At 48.5% G+C, this 12,383-nt stretch overlaps 1 protein-coding gene across 2 annotated transcripts in view; it reads left to right on the top strand.

The window, feature by feature from the left end:
• The window catches only part of BCO1 (beta-carotene oxygenase 1), a 31,084-nt gene that overhangs the window by 14,418 nt on the left and 4,283 nt on the right, over window positions 1-12,383 (top strand). For both annotated transcript variants that reach the window (XM_037037906.1, XM_037037905.1), the window contains 3 exons: window positions 144-364; window positions 2,919-3,176; window positions 10,101-10,206. In XM_037037906.1, the coding sequence (XP_036893801.1) occupies window positions 144-364; window positions 2,919-3,176; window positions 10,101-10,206 (585 nt within the window). The remainder of the gene's footprint in view (window positions 1-143; window positions 365-2,918; window positions 3,177-10,100; window positions 10,207-12,383) is intronic.

Raw genomic sequence — 12,383 nt, 5'->3', positions numbered from 1 at the left:
CATCTGCTCTATGTGTCAGCTCTTATCCGAAGGTTCTTCTTAGTGACCAGGTCAGTTCAAGAGGCTCAGCTGCAGGTGGTGGCGGTACAGGCGGCCTGGGGTGGCAAAGCCCCGCACTGTGCCTGAGGCTTGCTTTTCTCTAGACAGGACGGAGGGGAAGAGCTCCCTGAAGCACACAGAGGTGCTCTGCTCCATCCACGCCCGCTCCTTTCTCAGCCCGAGCTACTTCCATAGCTTTGGAATCACCGAGAACTACATCGTTTTTCTCGAGCAGCCCTTCAAGTTGGATATTCTAAAGCTGGCAACTGCGTATATCCGGGGAGTGAACTGGGCTTCTTGCCTAACTTTCTACAAGGAGGAAAAGGTGAGCCCTGGCTGGGGCCTCCAGCCCTGCTGTGCCTGAGGAACCACAACACCGGACAGCCAGAGCCAGGTGTCCCGGGTATGGACGCCGAGACAGAGTTCAGCCTAGAGGAGGTTTCTTAGGAAAGGAGGAAGTAGGCTACCATATAGTCTCCCCAGAGGTGTCAACCAACCTTCCAGAGGGCCCTGAATTGGGATGGCCCTTCAGAGCGGTCTCGAGTTAGGGCACCTATCTGGGCCTTTATGCCCCCCATCAATAGGTCAGTAGAGAAGACTGTCTCGAAAGGGTGTGTGGCCTTGAACAAGGTAGCCTCACCAACCAAGGCAGTTCCCACTCACCTCAGTCCTAACCAATATCTGGGCTCCTCCAGCCTCCACTGTCCATTGACAAGGCCTTTCAGCATCCCTGCAGCCACTGTGTCTCGGGGACGGGGTCAGAGTCTATTCAGACACGGTGATAGAGTGTTCTGCCAGCTGGTGTGACAGAAATGCCCTCGGTGTAGGTGCACCTGGGGGCATAGAGTATGCATCTGGGTGTCTGTGCATGTACAATGCCTGGATCTGTGTCTTCACGTGGGCATGTGTGTGTGGATATATGTACATATGTACGCGTGTGCATTTGCTGCTGTTACTCGTGAAATGCATCAAGTAAGTCTCAAACATACAAGTATAGAAAGCGACATATCAAGTCCCCTTCCCGTGTCCCATCCTGTCTCCTTCCTTCTCACCCACTGCCCTCTCCCTCTGCAGAGAGAGCTACTTCTATCCCTTTGACATCCTTCTACTCTTTCTATGCACCATGCACTTCTTTATGTGCATATACAAATTTGTGTCCCACCGCCTCTTTAAGGCTTATGCTCTCTTCTCATGGAGGGGAGTGAAGTGTTTGAGGAAACAAAGAGGTTGGTTAGGTGTGGCCCCTCCTCTGCTGAGACCTTCCAGTTATTTCCCATCTTCCTTGGAATAAGATCCAAAGGCCTCACTCATTAGCCTGTAGATCCCCACATGCCCTCATCCCAACCATTGTCTTCCTGCTCACTCCACCTCCCCTGTACCTCCTCAAACCAGCCCCACACATCCCCACCTCAGGGCTTTGTACATTCTGTCCCCTGGAATGTCCTTCCCCACATGGCTTCCTACCTCAATTACTCTAAGTCTCAGCTCAAGCCCCCTGACCCTGAGGCCTTCCTTGATGAACCCATCTATTACAGACCCTTCCCCAGGCTTCCTCCATCCCTATCCTGCTTCATTTTCCTCAGCAGTGCTCATCATCCTTGACATATTATATGTCTGATCATTGGCTATTAGACTCACCCCCTCTGGATATAAGCTCCAGGAAAGAAGAGGCTTGGCTTCATTTTGTCTCTCGAGTTTCTGACATGTCAGAGGCCCTCTACAAATATTCGTGGAATGAATGAGTGGGGGCAAGAGAGCAGCAGGGAAGTCAGCGGAAGTTGGGTTTGTTCCACAGCCAAATTCCCCCCACACACTGAGGAGTATCCCACGGGCAGGAGCTCCCAGGCCCTCTAAGCCTCCAATCTGAGGTTCCTGGGTCTGGAGGGCAAGGCAGAGAGCCCTGGGAGGGGCTTTGGAATGCATCTCAGAGAGAGCTTTCTGCAAGTCCCTGTGGCTGACCCAGGGATCAGAATCCCGGGGAAGAATAGGCCTAAAGTAATTACCCCTGTGCTTACCTCCCATAATGACCCCCACCACCATGCTATCAGAGCTCTCCTCCTCTGCACCCTGCTTACTATTCAAAGCTTGATTCCGGGGAAGGTGAGAAAGAAGCAAACAAACAGGGAGGAGGGTGGTTGGGCCGGAGCTGCCAACAGATAGAAACAACTCCCTCCCTTTGGATTAGGCAACTGGGGCTACAGATATGGCTAATTACCACCCAGAGTGATACCACCTCATGACACCCAGAGTGTGTACAGCAGCCTCAGGAGCTGATACCCATGTGGGCTCCTTAAGTAGAACCAGGCTACGCAGCCCTCCAGGGCAGGGGTGTTGCTGTGACAACCACATCCCTGTAGCAGGCTCTGTGCTGGAGGTCAGAGGGGGGATCCAAAAGGGCAGGTATGGTCTTTGAGTTTAGAGTCTCTGGCTGTGCACACACTCTGGCTGGGAGCTGGATGGAGCCTAGGGCAGCCTAGAGTTCTGGCACCTGGCCAATTCTCTCCAGCTTGGCCATTTCCAGGGAGCTGGCATATTGCTGCCCATCCAGAATCATAATCAGGTGAAGGAGGGGAAACAGTGCATCCTCTGGGGCCTCCCCCAAACACTGTGCTCCTGGTGACACAGCAGCCCTGGCCCACAAACTTCCTTCCTCTCCATCTGAAAGAGATGAACACGGACACACAACAGCCGAGAGCCCCCCCGCTCAGTCCTTTTGTCATCCGGCACTGTGGAGGTGGGCCCAGGGGGTTGGAACAGGGAGGGGATGCTGCAGGGCCGTGAGCCAGTGCGTGGCAGGGGTGGGTCCTGTCCGGTACCTGCTGCCACAGTGCTGGGCCAGCAGCGGGACAGCTGACCACTGGATGCACATTTTCTTTCAGACTTACATTCACATTGTCGACCAAAGGACTGGGAAGCCCGTGCCCACCAAGTTTTACACGGACCCTATGGTGGTCTTTCATCATGTCAATGCCTATGAAGAGGATGGCTGCCTCCTGTTTGATGTCATTGCCTATGAGGACAGCAGCCTCTACCAGAGTTTCTACTTGGCCCACTTAAGGAAAAACTCTGAAAAGAGTCCCAGGATCATGTGTGTATCTGCCCTCAAGAGGTTTGCCGTGCCCCTCTGCGTGGACAAGGTAATGGCTCAAAGGAAAGCCCATTTTATTCCTGAGAACACATGAGCCCAGGTAGAAAATGGCTGTGGCCCTGATCTGATTGACTTTGAAATCCAAAATGAGATGTTCTTAAAAAAAGAGAGAAAACATTTTCATTATTTCCCCAAAAGTAGTAGATACTTTAGAAAATATGGATTCAGTAAAAAGGAAAGAAATCCCCCATAAACCCATCACAGATGTATTTGTATTACCCTCCAAGGCTCGCTCTCTCTTTCCATAGATAACTAGCTAGCAAGACAGATATATATATATATATATATATATATATATATATATATATATATATACACATACATACACATGCACATAATTGATGTGTATACAGTATATGTATGTTATATATATTGATATATATCTCAATAAAGTGGTTAAAATTACATACAATGTGATTTGCTTTTCCAGATCATACTGTACATGATTTTTAACTGTTTTATTGAGATATAATTCACAGGCCATGTAATTCACCCATTTTCACTCACTGGCTTTTAGTGTATTCACAAACTTGTAAAACTCTCTCCACAATCAATTTTAAAACATTATCATTACCCTCGAAAGAAGTCTCACACCTTTTGACCCTTACCCCCACCCCCAGTCCTAGGCAACCTTCACTGTGCTTTGTCTCTGAGGATTTGCCTTCTCCGGGCATTTCACAGGAGTGGACGATACACTACGTGGCTGCTTGTGTCTGGCTTCTTTCACTCGGCATCACGAGTTCCAGGTTCATCTGTGCTGTCGTGTAAATCAGAACTTCACTCCTTTTCATGGCTGAATGTGTGCATACCCTTTTGTGTGCTGCTTTTTCCCGCCTATCAGTATACCCAAACATCTTTCCAAGACATTACATGTTCTTCTACAACATCGTTTTGATGCAATATTTTCCTGACAGCCCATGGCAGAGGTTCAAGCACCACTTGCTTACCCAACGCCCTGTTGTCAAATAGTCCTGTTCTTGCATTAAAAATGACCACGAGGTCAGATGTTATCCTCAATTGGGGTGATGCTGCCAAGGCTCTGGGCTTGGTTTTGGAGGCTTCAGAGGCTTCTGGCTCCAGAACTCACTGACTTCATGACTTAATTAATTTAAATGAAACCAAATTTAATTCAATTCAATTTTGATGGCTCATATTTACTAAATGAACTCTATGTGCCAGGTACTTTGCTAAGCGTTTTATTTTCCTTACTTCGCTTAACAATACAAACAACTTGTGGGAGAGGTTCTTATATTAGACTCATCTCACAGACAAAGAAACTGAGACTCAGAGAGTTTAAGGAATATGCCCAAGGTCACACAGCCCAGAGCTGCAGAGCCAGGATTGTTATGTGCACCACCTGCCTCTAAACCCATCCTTGTGGCTTTAAGAGGTATAACTCCGCTGTTCTCCCCAGCGCCCTAACTCCTGGAAAGAACTCTCAGGGCTCTGCTAGCCTGGGGAGTAGAGGGTATCCCACAGTGCCCAAGGAGCCTTCTCCCACCCTCACTGCAGGGCTCCTCAGTGCTGGGGTTCGGGTACCTCCCAGCCAGTGAGCAGGACTGTCTTTAAACACCAGGACTGTTTGTTGTCCCCATCTCTCCAGTATCTCCCCATCCAAAGGCACCTGTATATCTCTGTCATGATTTTTACATTTCCCATCACTTCTATTTAACACTTACAAAATCACGTTTTGTTTAAATCAACATACTGTTGAAAGGAAATCTATCACTAGTCAGTGGAAAGTCAGCCTTTCCAGCTGCAAATAAAAGGCAAGCATGAGCATTACAAAAATGGAAATAAAGCAAAGGTCTTAAGGTCTAGCCAGATACTGTTGCTTGCCAAGACTTAATCTCTTTGTTAATAAGAAAATTCTAAAATGTAGTAGCTATTAAAGACACAGTGGCACCTAACTGAGACGTGCCCCTTGACCCTGTCAGAAAGCTCGGAAGAAAAAAGGAATTAACTTTCTCCCCAGGTCACTCAGGGCTATTGAGTGAACGGCCCCTGTCCCACATAATCATCACATGAGCCACCACCCTCCGCGGCCCTCACTCTGCACAGTGCCTCAGTGCAGGGCCTCGGACCACCTCCCCTGGTTCCAGGAAGGAGTGGGGGTGTCACAGAGCACACAGGAGGCAAGATCTCAAGGCCCAGCCCCCACCTCAAGTCGCCCTCAACCCAGGGATGATACATAGAGAGGAAAAACTCCCTCCTGCTGCCCACACACCACGGGGTTTTATAACCTTTTATCACGCTTGAAAATGATTTGCTTCCTTGGAACCAAGCTAAGAAGTTTAGCATGTATATTTTTAAAAGGCGCTGTGTGAGCCATCTGTTGCTTTGAAACTAGCAAAGAAGAGTGAGCCCTGGGAAGGGTAGCTCTGGCCACGCTTTCTAATTGCTATTTATTGTCCCTTAAAAATGTCTTCTCCCTTTACTTGCAAGTTGCCCCGCCTGCATATTGAAATCAGAAAGTCAAGCAGGAAGACATGGCCTATATGTCCAGATCAGCAGCTCTGATTTCATTTTATCCAAAGGCTTGTTAGAGAAGAACCACAGGAGATGCCACTCTTTGTCACATGCCCTTCAGTCTGGGGCATTTGCACATCCCTGTCCCTCTGCCTGCAACCCCATTCTCTTCCCACCAGACCTCCGCCCCAGTCTTGGTTGCAGGACTTACCTGGGGCCTCCTGCTGGGACTCAGCCCAGGATGGTAAAGGCAGAACCCCTGGAGGAGGGGTCCAGGTTTGGATTAGTCTCAGGGCCCCCAGTAGATTTTAATTTACAGCCAGGAATCAAATTCCTGGTCCTCCTGAACTTATCAGGGTCTTTACTCCCCTCAGAGGAGTCCGTGCACTCTAAGAGCACCTGCAGCTCTTTACCCAACATTCGTCTCAAGTACCATGAGCGTGCTCCGCCACCTCTTCCTGTGGAATGAGGCTCTTAGGGGCCCCAACTCTGTCTCGTCAGCAGTTCCCCCCCTGCACCCATCACAACATCCGGCACTCTGCAGGTTCTCATTAAGTTCTGAAGTATTTTAAATCAACGAATGATGAATGAATGGATGAAAAACATGAAGCAGGGTCTCCAAAAGGGCTCTAGGTCTTTAGCATTTGGAACATTTCCCAAGTGGAAAGTGTTTTCTGTGTAGAATGGGCAATGCGGGAGTCTATTCAAAAGTCTGGGCCCTCCCAGCTGCCCCAGATTCTCTGGTGTCCAGGCTAGCTGGGGTCAAAGGAGGGAGGGGCCTCTTGGCACCCTCGGCCCGTTTATGTGGGGTGGCCCCGGGGGTTGTGGAAGGCAGAGCTGGGCCGGGAGGGGTGCGGGTGTGTGCAGGCAGTCCCTGCCGGTGCCCTGCCCTTGTCCTGCAGGTGGGTTCATAAGCACTGACTTCCCTCCTGACAGCCATCCATACATAAGGGGCCGTCATGGGCAGAGGGTGAGAAGAAGGTCAGCTTCTTGGACTTAGAAGTGGCGGCTTCAACTCCTAGCTCAGTAGATTTGGTTTTTATCTTTTCTCCAATCCAAAAATGACCTACTGTTATACAAGCAGCCACCATGAGAGCTGTCTGTATGCCAGGCCCTGTGTTAAGGTGCCTTTTCTGCTTTAGACCCCAGCTAGAGGGGCCCCATGCTCTGGCACTTTGGAGGTCCTGACCTGGCCTTTCTCTAGTGGTGTCCCTTCTCCCCAGGGTGAGGAGTTCAAAGGGCTACAGGGTCGGGCCCACCCAGAGGGACACCCTCCCCAACCCTAACCATGAACTGGCTACCAAGATCCCAGAATTTCCTGCTCAAACAGCCCAAGCCTGCTTGCAGCACCTGCCCCTGGCCTCCTTAGGGCCCACAAGGCTGCGAGAGCTAGCTGTTGGCTTGGATGTGCTGGCTGGGCCGTCCATTCAGTGGGAAGGAAAGGGGCAGGGACAGAGAGCTCAGGCTGAGAGACTGGCCCTCGCTCTGCTACCCTAGTCCAGATCCGGACATGAAGGGCTCCTAGACTCCTAAATTCGCATTTCTCCTCCCAGACCAGCACTATGCAATAGAATCAAATGCAATGAAGGAACATTATCTGTCTGTCCGTTCAATACAGTAGCCACTGGCCACATGTGCAGTTGAAATGTAGCCATCGCAGCTGAGAAACTGAATTTTAAATTTTATTTAATTTTAATTAAAAATTAAATTGAAATAGCCACATGTGGCTAGCGATTGCCATATTAGCGCCATCCCACATTATGAAGGCCCGTGTCCCAAGGTAAGGGAGAGAATGTCTTTTACTTGGCAATGTGATGTATTTAGGCCTGGGGATGATGGGGCTCACTCTCCTCCTGGGTCCTGCAATTTTAGGGGTGGTTACATGTTTTGCATGCTTCTCACCTAGTCTCTGTGACAGTCCTCTGAGTGACTTATTATCCCTTGGGTACAGATGAGAGAAAACGTCACTTACCCAACATCACAGAATTATCAGTGGGATTTGAGTTGGGATTTGAATGCATGTCTGCCTGGCTTCAGGTTACTAATTATAATGGGTCTGGCTCTGGGTCAGGTGTTTTCATAACTATTATTAACTTAATCCTAACCATTATTGTCAAATACAGGTCAAAGGAAGCTTGCTTATAATCACCTCCCATCCAAAAGTTACGAATTGCCCCCCTATTTTACGAACAAGAAAGTGGGCTCAGGAGGGCTGAGCAAGTTCACAGAGAAAACTGAGTCAGATTTCACACCCAAGGCTACTTAACTACAAAGCCAGTGAGTGTTTGGGGGAATTACTGAGATTATTTCTTCTCCCCTTGAGTTTAGGGATTTCAAAGTAGGCCCACGGAATGTTGTTGAATTCTGGCTGGAAAGCAGTCTCTTCCCAAAGCTGAGTCGGATGGCTCCTGAGAGCGGCAGAGTCATGTTCATTACTGTTGTGTGTGGAAAAGTTCAGTTTATCCCTCAACCAGTCTGACCAGTTTCAGGCTGCAGATCGACTGACTCCCTAAGAATCCAGCCCAGGACGTGCACAAGAGGCCTATTGCTGTCATGTGACTAGCAAGTCACCAGGAGTGGCCTCCCACCAGTCTGTGGTGCTGCGCAGGTGGAGGCATCCAGAGCTTTCGTTTATAAGAAAACACATGTGTGCTGGGCACTAGGTGACTTTTTAATGCACTTCATCTCATTTAATTCTTATAACCACTCTGCAAAGCACATGTTTTGCCCCTTGACAGATCAAGGAAAAGCTTACTGAGTCACGCATTTATTCATTTGTTCAGTAATTACTCCCTGGGAGCTGCGTGCCATGCACTGAATAAAATCTGGCTGCTGCGTTCATAGAGAAAGACAGCATAAAAGAAGGAAGCAGCTCCATAAAGGAAATAATTACAGCTTGGGCTAAATACCTCGCAGACTCTGCATATTGAGTTGTTAGGGAAGGGAATGTTCGAGTTGAAACTTGCAGGATGGGAGCAGGCCAGCCTCTGGGCCTTTGCACCTGCTTTGTCCTCTGCCTGCGGTGCTCTCACTTCTGAGCAGAAGAATTGCCACGGGAAGGTCTGGGCCCGTTCTCCGCTTCTCTCTCTGTGACCTTGGACTAAGCCACTTTCCTTCTCCGGGCCTCAGTTTTGTCTTCTATAAATTGAGGGATTGAACTAAAAAAAGTATTGAGGGGCCCCTAGAGTTCAGTAGGTAGGATGCAGTAAATTTTCTCCCCTTCCCAGCAAAAAGCAGCTATTGTTCAAATAGGTTTAATGATAAAAGCGCATTTTGGAAAATCGGGAAAGTAGAGAAAAGTTTGAATAAGAAGTCAGCCGTAGCAATATTCTCTATAAACTGTGAAGTCAGGGACTCGTGGTCTTGTTTTGCATTCCTTTGCAGCGCCTACCTTCAACTCACCCCCAGTGACGGTGGCAGCCATGTGGTCGTAGAAGGAGTAATAGTGGTGATACGATAGTGGCATCATCAACAGCAGCTAGCGTTTATCTAGCACTTTCTGCTAACAGGGCCCTCTTTAAATCATTTGCGTGGATTATTTCATGTAATCTGACAATAATTCAGAGACACGCATGCCATGTATACAATGCATATACTGTGCCTCATTATACAGATGGAAACATTGAACTTCAGAGATGCAAAGTAACTTACTCAAGGTCCTGTAACTAGTATGTGGAGAAACAGGGAGGACTAGATACTCGATAAATATTTAATCAATTGTGTTAAATCCCTCTCCTGGGTTACAATGATGGCGGTAAGGTACTGAACAGAGCAGTCTGGTTATAACTTGAGGCCAGGGAGCATCCTTGATAGGTATATCTCTCCCAAGTAATTTTTATTGCATGTTTACTTTCTTTTCAGCAGTGATACATTTTTGTAGGAGAAAATACAGATTAGAATAGAAAAAGAAACTAAAGTCCCCACCAGGCCACTGCCCACTGTATTGTTACTGTTGGGGTATTTTCCAGGCTCTTTCCAGTGCAAGCTTTTTGCCTGGCTGAGCTCAGACTGCACGTGCAACTGACTCTGCTGCCTTTCACTCGGTATTCTATCATGAGCATTTCCCATGTTATTATGAACTCTTTATAAACATTCTTTTAATGACAGGTGCAGCCTTTCACAGGTGAATCATCCAGTATTTAAAAAGTACATTAATTTCACCTGTGAGGGATAAGGTAGCCCAGAGTAGGAAAAAAGAGCCATGGTTTTGGGGGCCCCTTGTCCCACCACCTACCAGCTATGCAACCTTGGGGGAACCAGTTCGTATCACCAGTGCTCGTTTTTGGCTGATAATACCAATAATATAACAGCTGCTTCCTGTGAGCCATGTGAGGCCACAGCAAGATGACATGCGCAAAAGTGTTCTTTAAAAAATGTATAGAGTAAAGCAAATGTTTTCTCCAGACAACAAGTTTTTATTTTTCTGGAAAACTGATTCTTGCAGAATGCAGAAGTTGGCTCAGATTTAATCAAACTGGCATCTACAACAGCAAGAGCCCTGAAGGAAAAAGATGACCAAGTGTGCTGCCAGCCAGAGGTGCTTTGTCAGGGTATGTGCATCCTCTATCCCTGTGCTTAGGGAAGGGTGGAATTTCAGGAAGACCCCCAGGCCTCTTCACCTAATACCTCCTTCCGATTCAGAAATGCTATGCGTGGGCAAGGGACAAAGAGGAGGGCTCTCTGGGACACCCCAGTGAAAAGTACTGGAGACAGTTGTGCCTCGTACATCTTCAAACACCTCCCAGGAAGGCGCTGAGATGGAAATTGGCCCCAGGGACTTGCACAGCTTCACTCTGCAAATGCTGTGATGCTGGCAATGGACACAGAACATTTGGGTCTCCACCTCTTCGCATTCACGATTTCCTATGCAGCCGGTGCTATCAGCTCCATTCCACAGAAGAGGTAACTGGGCCGCAGAAAGTCTGAGCTACACACACAATGTAAACCCCCTCGACCAGAAGTCATGCTTCCTAGAGCAGGGCCTCTCAGCCTGGCTCTGCTGATACCTGGGGCTGGTCATTCTCTGGCGGGGCCGTCTTGGGCGTTGTAGGGTGTTAAGCAGCATCTTGAGCCTCAACCTACCAGATGCCAACAGCACCCCCCACCTTGGACTGGAACAACCAGAAACACATCCACACATTCCCAGTGTCCCATGAGGGCACCATTACCCTGACTGACTGAGAACCACAGCGCTAAAATATAATGGGTCTGTGGGACAGGGACCACGTTTTTGTGCTCAGTGTTATCACCAACATGTACAAAAGTCCAGCTTAGCCAGGCCTGTGTTCAACACTTCAATTCATAGTGAACCGGCTTGCCCAGGATACTCAGAGTGTCAGGGTGTGGCTCTAAACTCAAAGTGTGCTCCCCACACTGGCTGCCCCGTGCCAGGTTTAGGCGTCTGGAAGGGTGCCATCCTGGGAACTCTCCTAGGATGACCTCAGATTTGCCCACTAGGACCATTTCTGTAAACAGCGTCCCACGGATCCAGTAACCAGTTCTGTGCAGCACCAGACTCTTGGAGTTTTAAAAGTGCAAATACAGATCTTGTTTTTAATTCTTAAGGCATCAACTTCCATCTCCTCTGACTTGCCATGCCATTGAGTGTGGACAGATGGAGGCTTAAAACATTATAGTCTTCTTGTTTCTGAACAGAGAATTCCTGTTTATTGTAGCAATCTTGGGCAATACTGAAAATATAGCAATAGATAAATCCCTCACAGTCCCTCCGCCCAGGACAACCTTGGGAAATATCCATGCAGTCTTTTCTATTGTGCATGGATTGCTTGGCACATGCCAGGCCCTCTGCTGGGAGCTGCTCAGACATCCTCTCCTCTCACCCCGGCACCGTCATCCTGTTATCATTCACATTAGGTGGGTTCCCACAGGAGGGGCTGAGCCCAGGGCCTGGCCTGCAGTGAGAGTCCAGCCAAAGGGAGCCATTATTATTAGAACAACTCTAACAGGCAGCTCCAACAGGCAACCTAACTCTAGGTTGGCATGTGTTATTCTTCTTCTAGAACTGAGGATAGGAAAGCTGAGAATAATATGGTGACTTGGCTAAGGCAGGCACCAAAGCTAGGACCTGTACCCAGGTTTTCTGGCACAAAACCCCTCAACCTCTGCATTTGCACTCTGATGACTCTGTTCCATACCACATAGAATATTCTGGAATGGCTTCTTCCACCTGATGAATGTAGTCTGAGAATTCTCCCACATCTGAAGATTCTTTAAGAACATGGTTTAATAGCTGTGCAGAATTTGCTGGGATGAATCACACTTAATAAATCAAGTGCCTATAATTGGCCATTTACCGTGTCAGGGTAGGGGGGTCCCAGACCAGGTTTGAGGGGCCCAGGAGCATCATAGGAAGTCTCAGGCCTATCTTAGGGCCAACCGTGGGCATCTTTTTCTGGTTTAAGTATGTGGGTGGTCTCTCCTCCTCCTGGCTCTTGGCAGTTCATGATTACTCACCTGTGAGATGATACATCTTCCCATCTCGGTAGTCCACTCCCCTTCACGCCTCGCTGAGCCCGGCAGCCATGTACGCCTTGGGCCCTTCTCAGGAGGCCTTGACGTGGCAGATGTGTCCACCACTGCTTCCTCTTTTCTTGGACATTATATTTCCACCAGCACTCAGCTCCTTCTGCCTGGCATAGTTCATAAGCGGGGGACTTTCATTTTGGCACTGAGAAATTTAGTTTGACACAACAGGAATATATAAATA

The sequence above is a fragment of the Sturnira hondurensis genome, unplaced genomic scaffold (genome assembly GCF_014824575.4).
Source record: "Sturnira hondurensis isolate 20B ecotype Veracruz unplaced genomic scaffold, ASM1482457v3 Scaffold0023817, whole genome shotgun sequence".
Classification (NCBI taxonomy): Eukaryota; Metazoa; Chordata; class Mammalia; order Chiroptera; family Phyllostomidae; genus Sturnira; species Sturnira hondurensis.
Note: the sequence above shows the minus strand (reverse complement) of the source record. Positions and strands in the feature narration are given on the sequence as shown.